At 35.6% G+C, this 20,299-nt stretch overlaps 1 protein-coding gene across 1 annotated transcript in view; it reads right to left on the bottom strand.

The window, feature by feature from the left end:
* LOC118191289 (uncharacterized) overlaps positions 1-19,460 on the bottom strand; it is a 77,893-nt gene extending 58,433 nt beyond the window's left edge. Inside the window, exon 1 of the mRNA XM_035362087.2 lies at positions 19,241-19,460. Coding sequence (XP_035217978.1) covers positions 19,241-19,407 — 167 coding nt within the window. The 5' untranslated portion in view covers positions 19,408-19,460. The remainder of the gene's footprint in view (positions 1-19,240) is intronic.
* Positions 19,461-20,299: the final 839 nt, after the last annotated feature.

The raw sequence follows: 20,299 nt of genomic DNA, 5'->3' as shown, positions 1-20,299 counted from the left end.
CCGAATTTGTGGATGAGCGTGTATAGTTATGAATAGAAAAAACATGACTATGATCCCACTCACCCACACATCGCAAGGTCAGCAACAGGTACCCTATCCAAATTTGAATTTCTCTTGGCTTGGCAGAACGTCTCTCGTCTCAAATCACAGCAGCACCGTATAGTCAGCAGGATTCAGTCGCAAAAACCAGTGGAAAATAACCCCGAATTTGTGGATGAGTGTGTCTAGTCATGAATAGAAGAAACATGACTATGATCCCACTCACCCACACATCGCAAGGTCAGCAACAGGTACCGTATCCAAATTTGAATTTCTCTTGGCTTGGTAGAACGTCTCTCGTCTCAAATCACAGCAGCACCGTCGTCAGCAGGATTCAGTCTCAGAAACCAGTCGAAAATAACCCCGAATTTGTGGATGAGTGGGTCATATTATGAATATGAAGAAACATGACTATGATCCCACTCACCCACACACCGCAAGGTTAGCAACAGGTACCGTATCCAAATTTGAATTACTCTTGGCTTGGCAGAACGTCTCGTCTCAAATCACAGCAGCACCGTAGTCAGCAGGATTCAGTCTCAGAAACCAGTCGAAAATAACCCCGAATTTGTGGATGAGTGGGTCATATTATGAATAGAAGAAACATGACTATGATCCCACTCACCCACACACCGCAAGGTCAGCAACAGGTACCGTATCCAAATTTGAATTTCTCTTGGCTTGGCAGAACGTCTCTCGTCTCAAATCACAGCAGCACCGTATAGTCAGCAGGATTCAGTCGCAAAAACCAGTGGAAAATAACCCCAAATTTGTGGATGAGTGTGTCTAGTCATGAATAGAAGAAACATGACTATGATCCCACTCACCCACACATCGCAAGGTCAGCAACAGGTACCGTATCCAAATTTGAATTTCTCTTGGCTTGGTAGAACGTCTCTCGTCTCAAATCACAGCAGCACCGTCGTCAGCAGGATTCAGTCTCAGAAACCAGTCGAAAATAACCCCGAATTTGTGGATGAGTGGGTCATATTATGAATATGAAGAAACATGACTATGATCCCACTCACCCACACACCGCAAGGTCAGCAACAGGTACCGTATCCAAATTTGAATTTCTCTTGGCTTGGCAGAACGTCTCTCGTCTCAAATCACAGCAGCACCGTATAGTCAGCAGGATTCAGTCGCAAAAACCAGTGGAAAATAACCCCGAATTTGTGGATGAGTGTGTCTAGTCATGAATAGAAGAAACATGACTATGATCCCACTCACCCACACATCGCAAGGTCAGCAACAGGTACCGTATCCAAATTTGAATTTCTCTTGGCTTGGTAGAACGTCTCTCGTCTCAAATCACAGCAGCACCGTCGTCAGCAGGATTCAGTCTCAGAAACCAGTCGAAAATAACCCCGAATTTGTGGATGAGTGGGTCATATCATGAATAGAAGAAACATGACTATGATACCACTCATCCACACACCGCAAGGTCAGCAACAGGTACCGTATCCAAATTTGAATTTCTCTTGGCTTGGCAGAACGTCTCTCGTCTCAAATCACAGCAGCACCGTCGTCAGCAGGATTCAGTCTCAGAAACCAGTCGAAAATAACCCCGAATTTGTGGATGAGTGGGTCATATTATGAATAGAAGAAACATGACTATGATCCCACTTATCCACACACCGCAAGGTCAGCAACAGGTACCGTATCCAAATTTGAATTACTCTTGGCTTGGCAGAACGTCTCTCGTCTCAAATCACAGCAGCACCGTCGTCAGCAGGATTCAGTCGCAGAAACCCCTGAAATTACTGAAAATCTTTTCTAACGGCGGGCACAATCATGGACTTTAGCCACTACCAAGGTCAGAAGCGGTGGCAACTATTGTGGAGGCACCTAATTAAGTGGCCCACTTTTGCCTGCTATGAAGGAACGGACAGTTAGCCATGCCTTCTCAGGCATTCGAACCCCGACTCTTTAGTATCACAGTCGGCTCTCCTAACCACTAAACTGTCTTGGCGGAAAATTCCTGAAAGTTTACTCTGTTAACAGCATGAAGTTGTCCGCTATTAAAAGTTTAACTTCAAAAAGTGTAAAAGCAAAACAGCTCGAAATTTAGGAAATAAACTTATGATTTTTAAATAGATGGTTATTAAACCAATAAGCATGCACAAAAGTTATCCGATTACTTCGGTTTTCAAACCTTACTGTATATTTTTCGCAGGCAGTCAAGTTCAATATACAATAAGTTTCTATAATTCAAAATTTACAAAAATAATTTTTGGAAAAATAAATTTTTAAATACATGTTATCAAATCAATAAGCATATACAAAATTTATCCGATTATTTCAGTTTGCAAACATTACTGTATATTACTCTTCGTAGGCAGTCTAGTTCAATATACAATAAGTTTTTATACAATTAAAATTCATAAAAATCTTGAGTTCTTTAAATACATATGTACCTATTTCTTCTGTTAATATTTTATTCCTCCATAATTCTTACTTTCAATACAGCGCAGAAACTATTAATGTAACGAAAGACTGTTCGTAATTGTGTTATGATTGAAAAGTTTATTTAGGATCTCACTTAGATTCTCATTCTTAAAGTTTTCAAAGACTGCCAAGTACGGATTGAAAATGAAATCTAGCACCGTTACTTCCTCTAAGCAACTTATTACAGATTCACAGTTACCAACCGTGGACAAATACTTTAGCGTCGTTCACTCACCTTCCGTTCCGGAATTTTCCGAAGACTATGAGAGATAACGGAGGAAACGTTTACCTTTGCCGTCAAGGACAATTTGAAACATTTGATTCAATACTGGACAATCTAGTTCAGCTATGGGGGGGGGGGGGAAACCAAGGGCAGTCTAAACTGCGAACGTCCAATTTCTAGGTGCAGTTTTGTGGCTTCCGTTTGCTATATATTTCCTCGGGTCGTTGGTTTCAAGGCCGTTTTAGGGTTTCAAGTATGCTGTCCATATTTCGTAACAAACTTGTTTTGTGGTTGCATGCAGAAGTGAGAAGTTGCGAGGATTAAGTAATTCAGACAGCTTGTATTAGAATAGTTCGGTTTAAGTCGTTTCGAAGTAAAATGGAGCATTCAAAGTATGCAAAGATTAATGGAATTTCAAACTGCATTTTCTAACTGAAGACCCAAATGCCATTACCAAATTACATAGCCCTACACATTAGACTGACGAAAATGCTCTTTAATAGGCTGAAATAGAAGCTTAATTTTGAATACACCATAAAAAGTAAATAGCTCTGCAAAGCTTTGTCCTCAACAAATTTACACTTGTGTTACATGGATAAAATAATGAATATAAAAATGTTAGACATCCATGATATTTTAAGGAAAAGATTCATACTGTAGTTTCTGTATAATTTCAAAGTTGTTCTATTTTTATATACTTCACAAGACTAATAAATTTCATTAGGTAGAATTAAGTAGAAAACGTGTTTCGAACATTAAATCTTGAACCAATTTTAAATTGTTACTAACAATACATTTATAAACCTGCATTTTATGTGCTTTACCCAATATGCTGATGGGCTTTGCTTTCTGGTTCCTTTACGAAATTAGATTTGTAACACGTCCGCTAAAGATGCCTAAAGATTTATGAACAGGAAAGTTTCGGTATGGGTTGTTTTTACGGTTTTCCCTATGTGAATCTCCGCTTAGGCAGATAAGGTCCCAGATGCTCTGCCTGTTCAGCAAGGCAAGTTTCGATACATTTCCTCTTACCGCTTGTAGTCTTCCTTTCCAGTGGGCATGTGGCTAAGGATAACAGTACTGATAATTCCACCCGTTTTTAAATCACGGCAAGCAGGCTGGCAGTGTGAGGTCACCTTACCCAAATGTAACAAACAACCCAGTTTCTCTTGGACACCGAAGTTTTTCACCAGTGAACTTTTAAACAAAGTAACGAGACAGCGCTTTGACGTAATCGAATAACCAACCCAACCTCGTGGACACTATAATATTCTAATTTTGTAGAAAAATTTTCTGCGTTTAAGGCTAATTTTAAGGGAAAGGAAATTTTAGTAAAAGTGTTTTAACTATATTACGAAGAGGGATGCAAATTTACAAGATTTTGCTACAAATCTCAATTTAAGTACCTAGCTTAATCAAATAGTACTTTGAGAAATTTTGAACGAAACTACATGCCCGATATCCTATACAACAAGCATAACAATGTTGTTAAAAGGGTTCACAACTGAACGTTTTAGTAGCTTTCATTTGTTTGATAACACCATCTCAGTAAACGGATCTTTTATTTATAACAGCATGAAGAAGTGAAGGGAAATATCAATTCCAAATTTTCGTAAACATCTAAACTATTTTATTCTACATCAAATTTCTTAAAAGTAAGCGAAGGGAATGATGAGCTGAAGGGACCAAAAGAATGATGAGCTGAAGGGACCAAAAGAATGATGAGCTGAAGGGACCAAAAGAATGATGAGCTGAAGGGACCAAAAGAATGATGAGCTGAAGGTCCTAGAGTGTAAACGGAGCCCTTAATATCAATGGATGACTTAGGCAGAGTTTACTCTTACATCTAAATTTGATTTGTTTGACTATTCGAGAGAATTTATGTTTAATTTATTATCCGCTCAAGGAAAGCTTTCTAAGCGAATCTAATTAGTATTCGAATCTGGCCCAAATGCACGTATTTTATGGTCTTATGGGGCATTCCACCACAGTCGGAAAATTTCAAGTTCGCTTTTTCCTCCGGGAACTTTTTTCATGTTCTTGCACGTGATACAAGGGTTTTTTTTGAGCAGGAACACCTTTGTCTAGTTTCGATGCTGCAAACTTTTGTTACAAGTTTCTAAACATCTGCATCACTCACTTTACAGTAACGCAGCAATAATTCTGCCCAGAAACAAGATACCCAAAGCTGTATTAGGAGATTAGAATATGGAAAACAAGTCTTGCTTTAATGAAAAAAATTGGAGGAACTTGGCTACTAGCTGTTTAATACTACAATAAGAAAGAATAATAGCTCGAGAAACATTTCATGCAGACGCGTTTATATTCTCCACATAAAATATAACGTAACATTTAGAAAGCAATTTTCAGATTTAATAGTGGAGTCAAGCTGTCAAAGTATCTTCATATTTAACGAAGTAGACGAATTTACTACAAATGTAGACTAACTGCGATAATTCTGTACACATTTGCATAATAAAAATCAGATTGTCAATGTGAATTATTAATGATTTTATTGGGCAATACTTAAGCTCATCTTGCAAAGAATTTATTAAAGAGGCATAGATAATTTCAAACAAAGGGTGGTAATACTTTTAACGAATTCATTTATCATAAAAATTCAGAGCTAATGCAAATTTTAGTGAAGTATTTTCTGACGCTACAGCTATCGCATTTAAAGTTTCAATTTACTCGCAACGTTGAATGAAAAGGTGTGGTGCATTTAATTATGGCAAAGCACACTAGGGCTATCTGCCTAAGGGGAGAGATGCCTTCGTGGAGGACTTTCTAAGGGAAACTGGCTCGTATACGCGTTACACATGGGGAAACCACGAAAAAAAAAACCCATGCAGCCAGCCCGTTTGCGGGATTCGAACCTCGGACCGAACTACCAGTGTTCAGCGACTTTACCGATCGGCCGCTGGTGGGCCCGTTGAGTGAAAAGAAAATGTGGGATAGGATATAATTTTATACTCAAGTTCTGCTAACCAATTCAAAACCGACGACTTTTTACTGAATATCTATCCAAAACAATAGACATTTCAGCTAGGCGAGTGTGTTTGGTTCATTTGATTATGACAAACCACTGGACGGCTATGTGCCCAAGGAAAGGAATGCTTTCGTGGAGGACTTAAAAGTAAACTGGTCAGATTACGAAATCTACCGAAATCGAACATGCAAGCAGCGTGTTAGCAGGAATTCGAACTAATGTCAAACTACCAGTTTTCAGAGATTACCTCTCTGGCATGGGTGGGCCAGGTGTGTTAAAGAAATTTCTGCAAATAATTTTTACCAATCTAATATTCTAAATCAAAGATAATTTTAAAAATACCATAAGCCATTTACGTGAATATTTACTCCACTTCTACCACAACAGAAACTTTTAAACGGACAGTTTTTTTAATAAAGGAGACTTCAATCATCGGGTACAGGCAGAAGTGAGTAGGATACCAGAAATTCAACCATGTTAACATGTGTAGTCCAGCAGCATTAACTGCGCAAACTCGAGAATTTTAGCTCGCCATGTATTTTAAGTGACCTCTTGCTCTTCTCGGAGATTCGAGACCGGACCCATCGGTAGGGCGTCATCGGTAGGACCCAGCGTCACTAACCACTGTACCGGTTGGGAGGCTAACATTTAAAAATTGCAGATAAATGCTATTATCAATATTTAAAATATCGATTGTGTTTTATGCTTATGTCACTGCTTATTTTGTATCGGCGGGTTTTGTTAAAAATTTGTTCAGGAAATTGCAAAACATTTCAGTTAAATTTTGTAACTGAAAAATTTGGAGAGGGGATTATATTCCCTCCCCCTGGACATGGCTTTGAACACGCTGGCTAATGTCAAAAAATAAGAATCTTAAGTTTCCATAGTAAAATGCAACACTTCAAGGTTGAAATAAATATCCATCTTAATTCGAACGAAAGAATTTAAGTAAATTTATAATGAACTAAAATTAAAAACTTTACGAAAATAAGATTTTTAAACTAAATTTTAACAGTTCAAACTTAATTTAATAAACAAGGAAAATTACCGACCTCGAAAGGTGGAATTTAGACTCGCAGTGTACCCTTTTTTGTATTTAGACTGCTCAGCTTCCTTAATGCAGAATGAAAACTTCAGTATACGCACTATTTCCAACATTTTATATTTCCCCGCGAGTTCATGTTTTTGCGATTATTGTGCATATGTATTAAAGTATTAGAACAGCTTTTCATTACTTGTTCAAGAACTTCAAGGTGTTTCAAGATCCGTTCTCTGGGCTTTATAAAAGGAAGACTGAACTCGATTAGAGAAAACTTCAGTCTCCAGTGTAGTAAGTAGTAGTAAAACAGGAATTGCTTCACTAAAATCACTTCGAACGAGTGATATAATGCGGCAGTAAGCGATTACTAGATTATCGCAATACGCAGAATTAATGCTTAATTATTAAATTTTAGAGTTCTACTTTAAGTAGAACTCTAAAATTTAATAATTTGAGAAAAATTACCAATGCACGTTATTTGATCAGAAACGAAACTTCGCACAATGATTTCCGTTTAGAATAAATCTATACCAATATGAATACGGATAAATGCAGAATTTAATAAAATTAGCAGTAAGTTTGTTACTCATTTTCAAAGGTTTAGAATATATTATTAAGAGTCCCAACTTCAATGTCACCGATTTCGTTCCATTTCAATCCATGTCTTGCAAATACAATTTTTTATTTGTATTTTACTTCCATGCTATTGATCTCCTGCACTTAAAATTTTTACTCCTGTTTTGCGTCCGGGCGTCACCATTTACTCTGGATTCTCGCTCGATATTCTTCAAGTTCTTAATGTTAAACAATGGTAATGAGCCAAACATTTTGCCGTTCATAAATGCCCTTCTCCGAGATTGCATTTCATGCTCTTCAGTTATACGGAATTACATCCCAGGGTTTCATATCCAAGGGCGCATTCGTTGAATACATATTTTCCGCAAATATTTCAGCTATTTAAATTACTACTCGTTCTATCCTCAAAGCAATGACGCCGACTCTTCGATATTCTAGAGACAAAAGTTTCGATTTCTATAGTACTTCGCAATTAGTCCTACAATTCCGGTGAACTTTGATAGTCCTCGATTCGAGTTTTGGCGAATGACGCTGGCTGCATGGCGTTTTGCGTACGCGCGACGTGAATTTGAACCAGGTTTCCCGAGAAAGTTCTCCACGAAGACATCCATACTTTATGCAGATAGCAGTCGTATGGGCATATGCATTAAGCTGTCTGGTAAAATTTTACCTGTAATAAACTTTCCTTATTTAAACACAAGGTACTTCAAAATTGTCTTTTTTAGAGAAAAAAATCACAGCTAAACAATAGTCAGTCACCCCCCCCCCAAAAAAGAAAAAGTCAGCTACACTTAAAGAGGGTATATAGAGATAATTTGTTGCTAGATAATTGTACCAAATAGTGTTTAAGTAATTAAGTTCCTACAACTCAGATTTGAAATTTGAATGCTGGAGTATTCCAGATTTTGAATGCTTTCTAGGTAACAGATTAATGTTGGCAACAAATCTTAGATCTTTAGAAAAAATAGGAAAGCCTCGTAGAGCAATTGTTGAAACTTAAAAGGAGACATTCATCCAAAAAGTGATTGTGAACCACAAATCAGTTGCACTTCAGTGTTCAAACCAAAATATAGTCGCCCGTCTTGCACTGTAGCTTCGGGAATCTCGCTTTGTAATCTGTTCTGTAAAATAAACGAGATTGATATATTGAAATGACTCAAGTTTTCAGACACAAAAAATCACGATTTTAATCACAAAAAGATGCCAGGATTGCACAGAAGAAACCATTATTCTCTCGAGTAAACAGAGCTAAGAAAGTGAATAGTTCACCAAACCAACAAAGACAGCTTTTGGAATAATTCGGCATCACTGGACGAAAACATGTGTGGTGTACAGAGCTGAAGTAAGGGAACCTTATACCAGTTCAAACAGAGCAAACTGTTCGAGGGTGGTGCATGGGAAGTGAGATTGACAATCTCGAGTTTATCGACTCTTATGAATAAAATTCATTACTTGAATCTATCGGAGAAACCGGCAAGTGCGGAGAACTTGGGGTGAGTGATTTTTTTTTTTTTCTTTCAGCAAAGCAATGAACCCTAAGTATACAGCTTACATTGAGGATATGGCTGCTGTATGTGCTAAACTCCGTACATCTCAGTCTAAATACAAAGCATTTGTAGAATTTATTCGAACGAAGAATCACACAGCATGAATTAACATCGAAAGAAATGCTCATAGCTGTCATGGTAGAAACTAATCACAGAAGAAACAGCTAAGCTAGTTGAATCCATGCTAAATATTTTGAGGTTATAAAAGGAAAGTTACATTACAAAATATTAACTTGCAGTTCTAATTGGTTATCGTTACGAACTTTTGCAAGAGTACGCAAACTTGACACACCCAGTTTGTGTTGCTTAAATATTTGTACCATTTTATAAAAAGATAAATTCAGATAGGTTAAGCAACAACCGCTCCAAGGCGCTTGATGAATAAATAAAAGTTGTACTGATTCAGAAAGAGTCCACTTACTCATTGATCTTTGCACTAACAAGAAAGATCGGTCGACTGTATCCAAAAATTAATCAGCAAGTGTATCAACAGTAAATATAGAACATACGACTCTTTGCCCAATTTTACTGTTAACATCCGAATAACAAAATGTTTTAATTTCAAACAAGTAATACGAGTCAGCTTTATTTACTTAATATGCTGATTAGAAAACGATTCAGTTTTCTAGATAAAAAAGTCGCATAATTTGAAGAATTTAGATTAATGTTCTCTGCAATTTGTGGCCCCTAAAAAGCTTTCATGTGCTTCGCTATGAAGTTACACAAGGCGATTAAAATATTAAATCTTAAAATTTTTCGTATGGTCGGTCGAATGATTATTGCATTTTAAGAACGTCAAATAAGGTACACAGCTAAATTATACATTTAATATCAGATAAATATACAGAAATACGCTTTGAAGACCTCATTCGTAGAAATATTGAAATTTGGCATTTCAAGAAATTGTTAGACTTCTAATGCCTTTATTCATTTGAAGCCGCAGAGCACATGAAGGCTGTCTAATGGCGGCATTATTTCCGTGGAGGACCAAGGGAAAACTTTAGTAATGTTTCATACACGAAAAATGAAAACACTTATACAGCTAATCTAATAATTTGCCGAGATTTAAGCCTGGGTAAAACTACCAGTGTTCACGATTCTGGCCTATTTGCATTTCAGGTGAAAACTTTAAATGATAACTGGTAATTCTTTTGAATGCCAGTTTTTTGTAACTTATTTTTCGTAAATGACTTTGAAAATTAAATTCGCGCATTTTCTATAACATTTGTCTTGCGTCAATTATAAAGCCTATTTCATTTTATCTGTCTTAAACTAGTTGATTGTCTTAAACTAGCGTTCGAGATTAGCGTTTAGGAAGCTGTCATGCAATCTTTCTGAAATCTCAAAAATTCCTCTTTAGCGAACACGAAATTGTTAGACGTTTGTTCCCACTCAGTTCAGAAGAATTTAACATCTTATCAATTGTCTTATCTGGAATTCAGCAAACACTCATGGCCAACAAGATTACCGAATTTCATTAAATGCATTGTCAGCTGAAGTGGAAAAATGTTTATTTAGTGGCGGGATCCAGCCGGATCTCGTTGGTTTGTCCTAACAGCTTCCTAAAATGTTTTAAGTTCGAGAACTGGTTTTTAAACTACATAAATATTTCAATTTATCGCTTAAGTCGGCGTTTGTATAAGATTGCAGCTTTGTGGTAGTTTAAAGCAAACTAGGTCAGATTAAGAGGGGGGACTATTAAATGATAATGTAATTAAGTGCCAATGAGAATGCCTCTCCCACTGTTGTCTTATCACGCATATAGGCAAATAAAGCCTCTGACGGTTCCCATTTAATTTTGTGGGTAGTAGAAGTTTCAAGTGTAAATGCCTGTACCCGGGAAGTAAAGAATAAATACATTTCGCTGACTGTTCCGAGTACCAAAACATGCTACCAAGTAATCTCGGGAAGTTTGAAATTCCTGGTAGTCTTAGTTTGGTAACAATAGCGAATTTTATCTATCAATGCCTTTCAGGTTCAATCTGATTACAGTAGATTAAGCATTAAAAGGCTGCAATTCTTATACCATGCACAGCGTTTTTTCACATATATAGTACCTGCTTATGCAGTTTATTCAATCCAAATTTTTAGGAAGGCATTACGCGGGTTAGTTCAGTAATTTGTAATAATTTCTTTAGAAATTACAATTACTGAATAAACCTTGTGTGAATCACTGATAATAAAAGTAAATGCATGTTTTATGCATCAGATTGAGAATTCCTATGGGTGTATATGCAATTTTGAATAGTTTCGAAATTGGCAGGAAACTCATGCTTTCATTCGCAGTTTCTTAAACATAATTCGGAAGAATGTTCCTAGAGTGTACAGTATTTTGCACACGATTTAATCGTTTGCACTAGTGCTATTGTCTATTTTTGGAATGTGTAGAAGGCAAAGAAAAATATTGCGACGGTTCCGAGTACCAAAACATGGTGACGATACAAAGTACTAACCCATCAACGTACAAACTACATGACGCACCCAATTTGTCAGTACGCTATTTGTGAATTTGATGGGCTAGTACTTTATACGTAAGCATGTAAAAAACGACCTCGTTACGCTGTGGTGAGAACACTTATGCGTTTAAACGTATGGTGTGCAATTCGCGTTTGGAAATTTAAATTAATTTCGTTATGGAACGATAGCTAGCTAGTGCGATGCTTTTAGAGGATGCCCTGTGTAAACGGTGCTAGTCATGAAAAGGTACAGAAACTTTAAATACGGGACACTGGTTATTTAGAGTTCCAAAATACAGAATACAGGAGAATTTAAATAAAAGCAATTTTATCAATGAAAAAATGTCAAAAGAAAATTCCAAAATTAGCTGGCGTTCTTCGATCGAAAAGGCAATGTATTCCAAAGATATCGGCAAGATTAAAGCAACCTTAAAGAACAGTCCCAGAAATGAGATAACAAAGATTCTAAAACCGTCGCGAAGAAATACTAAAACAGCAGAAAAATTCTGAAAAGCTTAGTTTTTGGGTAATAAGTACTCAAACAATGCATAGAACGCTAGGAAATTAATATAGAGCATGGACTGCCAGATGGAAGCAATGAATTAATAAGTGGGATAAGACTAGATTTAGCAAAAATGTTTATCAATGAACTATCAGAATTTCTCGAAATTTTATATGCAACGAATCAAAATAGTATTAGCCAGATGTTGAGATTTTTGGCAGAAACTCTGATCAGAGTTTAATCAGCACAGTGTTGCGCTACTGTTAAAGTACTGATAGGGTTCGGTAAAAGTTATGGCTCGCTATGTTAGCAGCCGAGATGTTTGTACTGGAATGTCAGTCTCTAGGATCAATATGCATGTTACCGTGAAAGACAGATATTGGAGAATGTCGACTTTCACTGGAGAATGTTAACATTCACCAAATACGTTGGTGAAAGATCGAATATTGCACTACATTCTTGTATATTCGGACCCTCACTGGTGTATGTCGACAATGAGATATGGTCTGGTGAAAGTCGAAAAGAGGGGTCATTAAGTGCCATAATAGTTTAAGTTGTTGCAATAAATATGATTTGAATCACATAATTTAGTAAGTTTATTACAGTTATTTTATTTTCTCATTTAGAACGTACTGTAAAATTAAGTTACTTCACTTCTATTATTTTCCTTTCTCAATTTGAATGTATTGCGTGTTAGGTTCTTAAGTTCTTATTTCAAGTCTCAAGTGCGTTTATTCGCGACTGAATTACGGAGAAAATATATTGTTATATGTTCAACATTCTCCATTAGTACATGTTGAATGTCGAGATTGACCAATGCAAGTCAGAAATAAGTATTTTGAAAATATTTCGGACATACACCAAGAGACTGAATGTTGACATTTACCGGTGAAAGTCGACATTATCCAGATTTCGGTCTTTCACCGTAACACATATTTCAAAGATATGAACGAAGGCCAATAAATGAGAATCAAAGGATTGCATTTCCAAATAGGAAAATTATCTTAAGCGATAGTCTCTGCATAAGAGATAACAGCACTTTCATAATATTCCTCGAAATTAAGCTTTGCTAAATGTTCATGGTGAGAAATGAAATTAAGTAAACTTTCCATAAAAGATTTAATTTTACTTTTAAACAGAATGACTGAAACTGGCTGCAATTCAACCAAAGCTTATGTAATCAATGCCCTTCAAGACTTAAAATAGAGTCATGCTCGAAAGAGGTAACGCAATCAAGTATCAGTTGCCCATTTTGGTACTTGGGCATTTACGCATTAGCGTAATTTCGCGACTTCACAGAAAAATAATGGCTTATAATTGCCAAAGATTTATTCACAAAGACATTTTAGGTTTTAATTAGGCATTTATCCTGTAAATGAAACTAAAACTTGCCGGCGATTTTCTTTTAGTGTTCCGTTGGAAATTTCGCTGCTGTTACTTAAATTTTATATTTAAAACAATTGATCCCATTTGCAATTTTATGGAAACTGCATTCCTGCAAGAATTTTAGCATAATTTCCATCATTGCAAGCAAATCCTACAAGTGTACATTTTAAAACAGATTCCAAGATCTCCGATTACGATTTGTACACAAAAACCATTGGAACTTAGCATGCAACAAACGCAGCTCATACGAAAACTAATATTCTTGAAAAGTTAAAATTCCTACTCATTATTGGCAAATTTTAGCGCATTCTGAAAACTGATAATTTCTGCAAGGTGGTTGTGATAATGCGCGAGTACCTTTTTTTAAATGGCAGATGAGTGAATAAGTATGTTTCTTGTTCGGTCCTTATTTTTGTTAACAGATGCAATTCTTAATTCTGAATTTATTTTTGCACATAAAGTAGAGAATTCCAGTTAATAGGGTTTCTTTTCTATTTTCATTTTAGTTATAATGTTGAGAGGTTTGTACGAGAGTTTTACATTTGTGACCCATTGTATTTAAAGGAAATATTTCAAACATCAAATAAAAGATTGGAACAAACTGGCTAAAGTATTTAAATGTACAACATTCAAGAACGTACAAATAAGTAAATTCATAATTGTGGGCAAACTTGCCGTGAAAAAATACCTGGAATAGTTAAGTTTGCTTCAAATAAATCTTGAGAGTAGAAGGTGGTCGGAACTAACTAACATGTCAATAGAATTTTCGTGACAGCTGCAAGCCAAAGGAGAATAAATCGTAAATTATAGCCAGAAATAGTGCTGACATCTATCATTTGAAAGTAACTCTTCAAATAGTTTCACCCTCTGAAATTACCCAGAAAAATGGATTAAGTGCTTGATCGCTAGTTTGAGAAACTTAAGATTTTTACATACTATAAAATTAAGTTTGAATGCAAGTTCATAGAGTTGAAAGTTCTGGGGGTTTTACAATACTTGAAGTGGCTTCGTAAAGCAAAATAAGATTCTGAAACAAAATGGATCAACAGTCTTTGAAGGAGCTACACGAAAAAACGGACATTATCAAACACTCTCGCTATTTAAAATAGATAAAAATACACCTTTTGTATAAGGAACTGTTCCTCATGTTCCCGCTATTTCTGAACCCGATGGGAAGAGAAGGTAAAAGCATATTCATATATTATTCATTTTGTGTTATGCAGTGACCATTACTGGTACAACGTATAATGTTAGTAAAGTAATTATTGATCACTTAACGTGTGCTATTACACATACGTGCTATATTGATTTTCTTGTTAATACTCTGTGTAGAGAATCTAAACTGTTAGTTTGAGTTTTGATAATAGTTTTAATTTATCACAGGATTTTCATTCCAGGTTTCTCCTTTGGATTTTACATATAATCAAAGAGTATTAAAATCATTTTTAGACGGAAGACTACAGGTTCTCTAAGGTACCTTAGATCGTTTTTAAGAATTTATTTCAGTGTTCTACATATATGCCTTCTATTTCGTAATGTTCATTCCTGTATGTTATAAACAAAAAATCATACACCCGCAAGACCATTCGTATGGAATCAATTTGTGTTTAACGTGTTCAATAGATGGCGCCACTGCTTAATGTTAAGAGGTCAAAACTGCATTTATTTAAGTCAGCATGCAATATCAGCAGAACTTTCTTACAATGCCTCATTTTAAGTAGCTTCTTTCAAATGCTTTGCTCACCGAAAGCAAAAGTTTTAAGACTCATCGAAAGTGCAGCTTTGCGAGTCGACAATAAGGTATTTTTACTTGCCCTCTAGGCTAAATTCGCGAAATTCAAACTCGTACTAAGTACTTGAAAGCCTGTAAACTGGCGTTGATTTCCAGTATTGTAAGAGTTGTAATTTCGTTTTAAATAGGGGTTAGTACTGTAGCTAGGATTTAATTTCGAGGAGGGAAGACGTAACTTACCTAAAACCATTTTTTGTAATTTTATTCTATGAACTGAAACCGAGGGGGCTGCAGCCCCTTCAGCTCCCCCTAAATACGGCGGCCACAACTAGGGTGATTAGGCTGTTTGAATATGACAAAGCACATCAGGGTTATCTCCCAAAAGAAGAAAGGCCTTCCCGGAGGAAAGGCAAACAATCCCTTGGCGTTACACATGGGGAGCAAAGTGCAAGACGCAGCCAACCCGCTCGCCTAGGTTTGAACGAAGGATGAACTACCAGTATTCAGCGGTTTTTAATCACTCGGGCCCTGGTAGTTTTTTTGATCAAGACGTAAAAGTTAATAAAAATGTTTGAAAATTTATTTTTGCGTCATCAATAATATTCAACAATTCAATAAGGTTTCTCTCATCGTAAAAGTTCTTGATTGACGTTCCCAAAATTAATCAGATTCATGTGCCCACGATGGAATTCTTTAAACCAGTTGCAAAAACTTTTGTGCGATGCTCAATAAAAAGTGGAATTTGTCAACACAGCTATTGTATGGAGCGTTAACAAGTCATAGCTCTGAAATCCCTTCGATTTGAATCCTTTCGCGTTAATTTCGAAAAGGTGCTGAACAAAGTATTTTATAACTTTTCTCGTTCTCTGAAGCACGTGTTCACCAGAAAGTTCAATACTGATCTCACTATTAAATATTCGCTACCAGCTATGAATGCATTCCTATGGTACGAATCTGGCAAGGTAATTAATACTCTTGCGGATCATCACCGCTCACGCGCAGCACGAATTAACACGTAGTTTAAACAAATTATTTTGCATTTTGGCCTGTCAATAGAGCGGAGTAATACCTAGAGTGTCAGTTTGGAGAAAATTTAAGCAAAATAGTACATAAAACTCGTTTGCTTATACAGCAGATAAAGAATTGTTTCAGTATTGTGATCATATATATATTATGTATATGGATGAAGTAATAGAAGAATTCAGATTTTTGAAAATGCAATAGTAATGTAAATTTGCATGCGAGAAAGTCAGATTTCATTTAAATTGAACAAGTGGTACACTTTAGCAATTTTCCACGTAAAGTAGTTTTTTGCAGCACACGGTACAATAACATGCTTCGAATCATTTTCAATTTCATGTATGAACCTTGCCTGGGTTTTGTCCGGAGACTTTCTGGGTAGAATAAAATCAACTTACATCCCGAATCTTGCCGATATTTCGCTAAAATTTAGACTGTTTAGACGAAGGGATACGTTTTAGCACTATCAATTGCATTTTCAGTAACTATTTTGCTTTTCATTGTAATATAAATATTGTTCAATATCTCGTTAGATACCAACATTATGTTATTCAAAGTTAAAAAGCAAAGCTAATTCTGAAGAATTTAAGTAAAAATAGCTGTCTTGCAGTAACTAAAAAGTTTTTTTATTACTTAAATGCTCCGTTCCTAGGCACTACATAGAAGGGAGGAGGACTTAAAAAACTGGCTCGTATACATGTTACAAATAGGAAAACCACGAAAACGCCCATACAGCCAGCCCATTCGCGGAAATCGAACCTCGAGCCAAACAACCAGTGTTCAGAGACTTTACCACTCGGCCGCTAGTGGCCTACTTAAAGATATGAACTAGTAGATCTGCAATACGGAGCATGTGGTATCAAACACATATTCCGTAATGCAGATATCTTGGATTCGGTTTGCATCAAGACAAAGAAAGCGAGCGCCAATTGAAGGAATGCCTTAGTGGAAACTTTAGAGAAAATTGTTCGTATTTACATTATACAAAGAGAAAACACGAAACTCATGCAGACAGCGCGTTCGTTGAGATATGAACCAGGGCCGAACTACTAGTGTTGAGCGGACACTGATTCCGTAAAAGTAGGGATAAATTAGGTACGTGCGACAAAACCGCAACACTTGGCTACATGTGAAAGGTATGCTTTTGTGCAGAACATCAAAGGCGCAATAGAGTTCGACTAAGAATCCCATCAAGAGTGCCTTATTTATAAAAGAATTCGAAATACTGCATTAGTTCAGAATCGATTCGTTACTTATTTTTTATTCCCTGCTGTCGAGTGGCAATTTTACACCAATAATTGCATATTCAATGGGAAAATATGAAGAATTTACAGCAGTTCATGTTAAATATTCTGAAGACTCGCTGATCTATAATTTGCATTTATTCGTTTATTTTGAATTTTCAGTCAGCGAAGGGAAATGAGAAGTTTTCAACATGGAATTGTAGAGGATAAAAGCGCAAGTCTATGGTTTCTCTTGTGTTTAGTCAAAATAGCTTGATCTGAATTCAATGAGTTGATTGTTACTAAACTATTACGATTAATTTACATTACCATGAATTTTTACTCTTTAAATAAGTATTTCTGTACTTTTAACAGCAGAATGTATCATTAGAAATTAAATAAAGTTGCTACCACAGCTATTAGAAATTTCCAGGATTAGAATAATGTAGATTAAAGTAAAGCATTCAATGGCTATCTACCCAAGAAAAAGACGCCTTGGTGGAACTAGTTCCGATTCACGTTACACATAGGGAAAGCTAGGAAAACGCTAGGTCGTAAGCCCATTTACTGATAGTTAAGGCGAGGTCGAACTACCAGTGTCCAGCGGTTTTAATGCTCCGGTTTACGATGACCAACTTTTGGATTCGACTTATAGTTGTTCAAGCTATTTATCTGGATTTGTGTACAAATTCCTATGCATGCATTTTAAAACATTAAGCTAACCAAAAAATGAAAATTCGTAGCAGAGGCATTTTGTGTCAAACATTAATCGGGACAACAAATTAACACCCGTTCGGTGTTTATAGCCACTTTCTTTTCAGCAAACGAAGGGTATAATAGAGATTTGCCGATTTTAAATATTTTCTTTGAAAGTAGACTTAAAAAATATTAGAAGTATGACGAGTTTCCAGAACTCTAATTGAGAAAATAAAATTCTGTTTCATGTCTAGTTTTCACGCAGTTGCATCGAAAGGGTGCGAAAGCCTCCGTCCCTTCCATTTTTCGAAGCATGTTTCATCTCCTGTTTTATTTTGAACGAAAATCTTGTTCACAAGCACCAGCCTAGAGTGTTCAGGAAATAGGTTTCGTTATTTTAAAGTAACGTTAGGCCAATAAACTGAAAATAATTTACTTGTTATTTGCATATTTTTAACAAATTTAAGCACCTTAATTTAACTTGCTTCACAATATGAAAGGAAACGTTAACTTGAACATAATTCAACGAATTTCACCTCGAAGAAATTAATACGATTTCCTAAATCGTCTTCCATTTCAACAAGTTATTTTTATTCGAAATCTTATTTGTTTTAAGGGAAAACTTGCAGTTTTAAATTTTTAAAAGAAAAATCGAATTCATTGCTGTAACATAGGCTTGAGGTTATATTTAATTTCGTTGCCACATCATGCATCACTGGGAAAATTTAAGCGAGTTATAATCCAAATCATTTATCAATTCAATGAAAACCTTGAGTTATTGGCGGAATCAGGTCCTACATATCCATAAATAAAAATCGCATTTTTGTAAATATTTTTCAAATATATAATCAAATTGTTAATAATTCTAATGTAATGTGAAGCCAGTATTTCACCGAAAACAATGAAGACACATTAAATAAGTTATTTCTTTCGCATACAAAATCATTATGTGAAATCAACACTCGGGCGTCCAGGACGCGAACCACATTATTTAAAGGTTAACCTACCCGGCAGAGAAAAACTGCATGCATGATCCGAAAATGACGTGCAGAGTAGATCATTTTCTGGCTAAATTGTATCAAACATTTTAAATGCTCATTCTTTTACTTTGCCATACTCAAGATTTAAGTATTAGGATAGTCCAAGGGGAAATTTCCAATAACAAATCGAAAACTTCGATAAATTCGATAAAATACCAATGAAAATCGTAAACAAGTATTCAGAGCATTCAGATTTTATATTTTAAATGTGCGCTCGTACTATAACGACCTGAAAAGAAATGGCATTCGGCATATAGTTAAAGGAGTGAATAAATTATACCCATAGCTAGCGAACAGATAACAGTAATCAATATATAAACCTACCTCTGCAATTTATCTCCCATAGGTACCGGCAACTTGAGGCGTTTCTGGTCGGCGACCGGAAAATATCGGCTTACAAATCGTTTTGGCGGCAAAATTTTAAATGGGTAACAAATAGCATCATTATAACAGGCATTACTAGGAGCATTGTCAAGCGAATAAGACTTCATGCTGATAACACTGATTTAACCCTGCAACGAAACGGCCTGCGTACTAAAACGAAGAAGAGAAAGAGTGGACAATCCTATAATATATATACTTTAGCTCTCGGCTGTTTTACATCTACCAATATGCCAGATGCAAATTTTGTTTTGAACGGAGCGCTGTCCAGAATTTAAGCATTATTTTTTAATTCGGAGGAATAATTTTTTAAAATCTTTTTTATTTATTCATTTACTCTTGAGCGATATTTAAAAAAAAAAATAGATGTAGAAAGTTTATCGAATGTTATGAGGTAAACAATTTTAAATTAAACTATTTTCACACAAAATCGCATGGAAGAGATATGAGATACATACAGTAATAACTAAAACAGACAGATTTTAAAGAATATTATTTTTATTAAGTCCCGAAATTTTCTAACTTTTTAGATAATAGTTAAAGTAGTGTAATAAATGGAGTAGATTTAGTAATACTAATAGCTAGAATAAAACAACTTTGTTTATTTAGAACTATGCTATTATATTGCTAAAAGGTAATTTCAGGGACTATAATTTATATTATGTAAAATATATTTCACAATTTTGAAATAATTAAATGTTTTAATTTAAGTAACTAAATAACGTTCTCAATTTGCAAACGTTGAAAAAAACCATTATAGGCAAACATAGCAGGCCATCGTATGGGTCGTCACGAAATTTTCAAGCATGTAAATTATCTTATCAATCTGCTGTTTAGGATGAGTTACGAGAATTCGTGTCATAAATGATCTAAAAGCAGTGGTTCTTAACCATAATTGGTCTTTTTGACGCGTAATTTGTTTTCGTAATATCAACGGTAGTAGGGAAAAAATTCCATGGAAATATCAGTTGCATTTAAAAGTTATTTTGAATGTCTGATGTA

Source organism: Stegodyphus dumicola, chromosome X1 (genome assembly GCF_044657685.1).
Source record: "Stegodyphus dumicola isolate Sdum_Otavi_A_Nest chromosome X1, ASM4465768v1".
In the NCBI taxonomy this organism is placed as follows: Eukaryota; Metazoa; Arthropoda; class Arachnida; order Araneae; family Eresidae; genus Stegodyphus; species Stegodyphus dumicola.
This window is presented reverse-complemented; position numbering and strand designations above follow the sequence as displayed.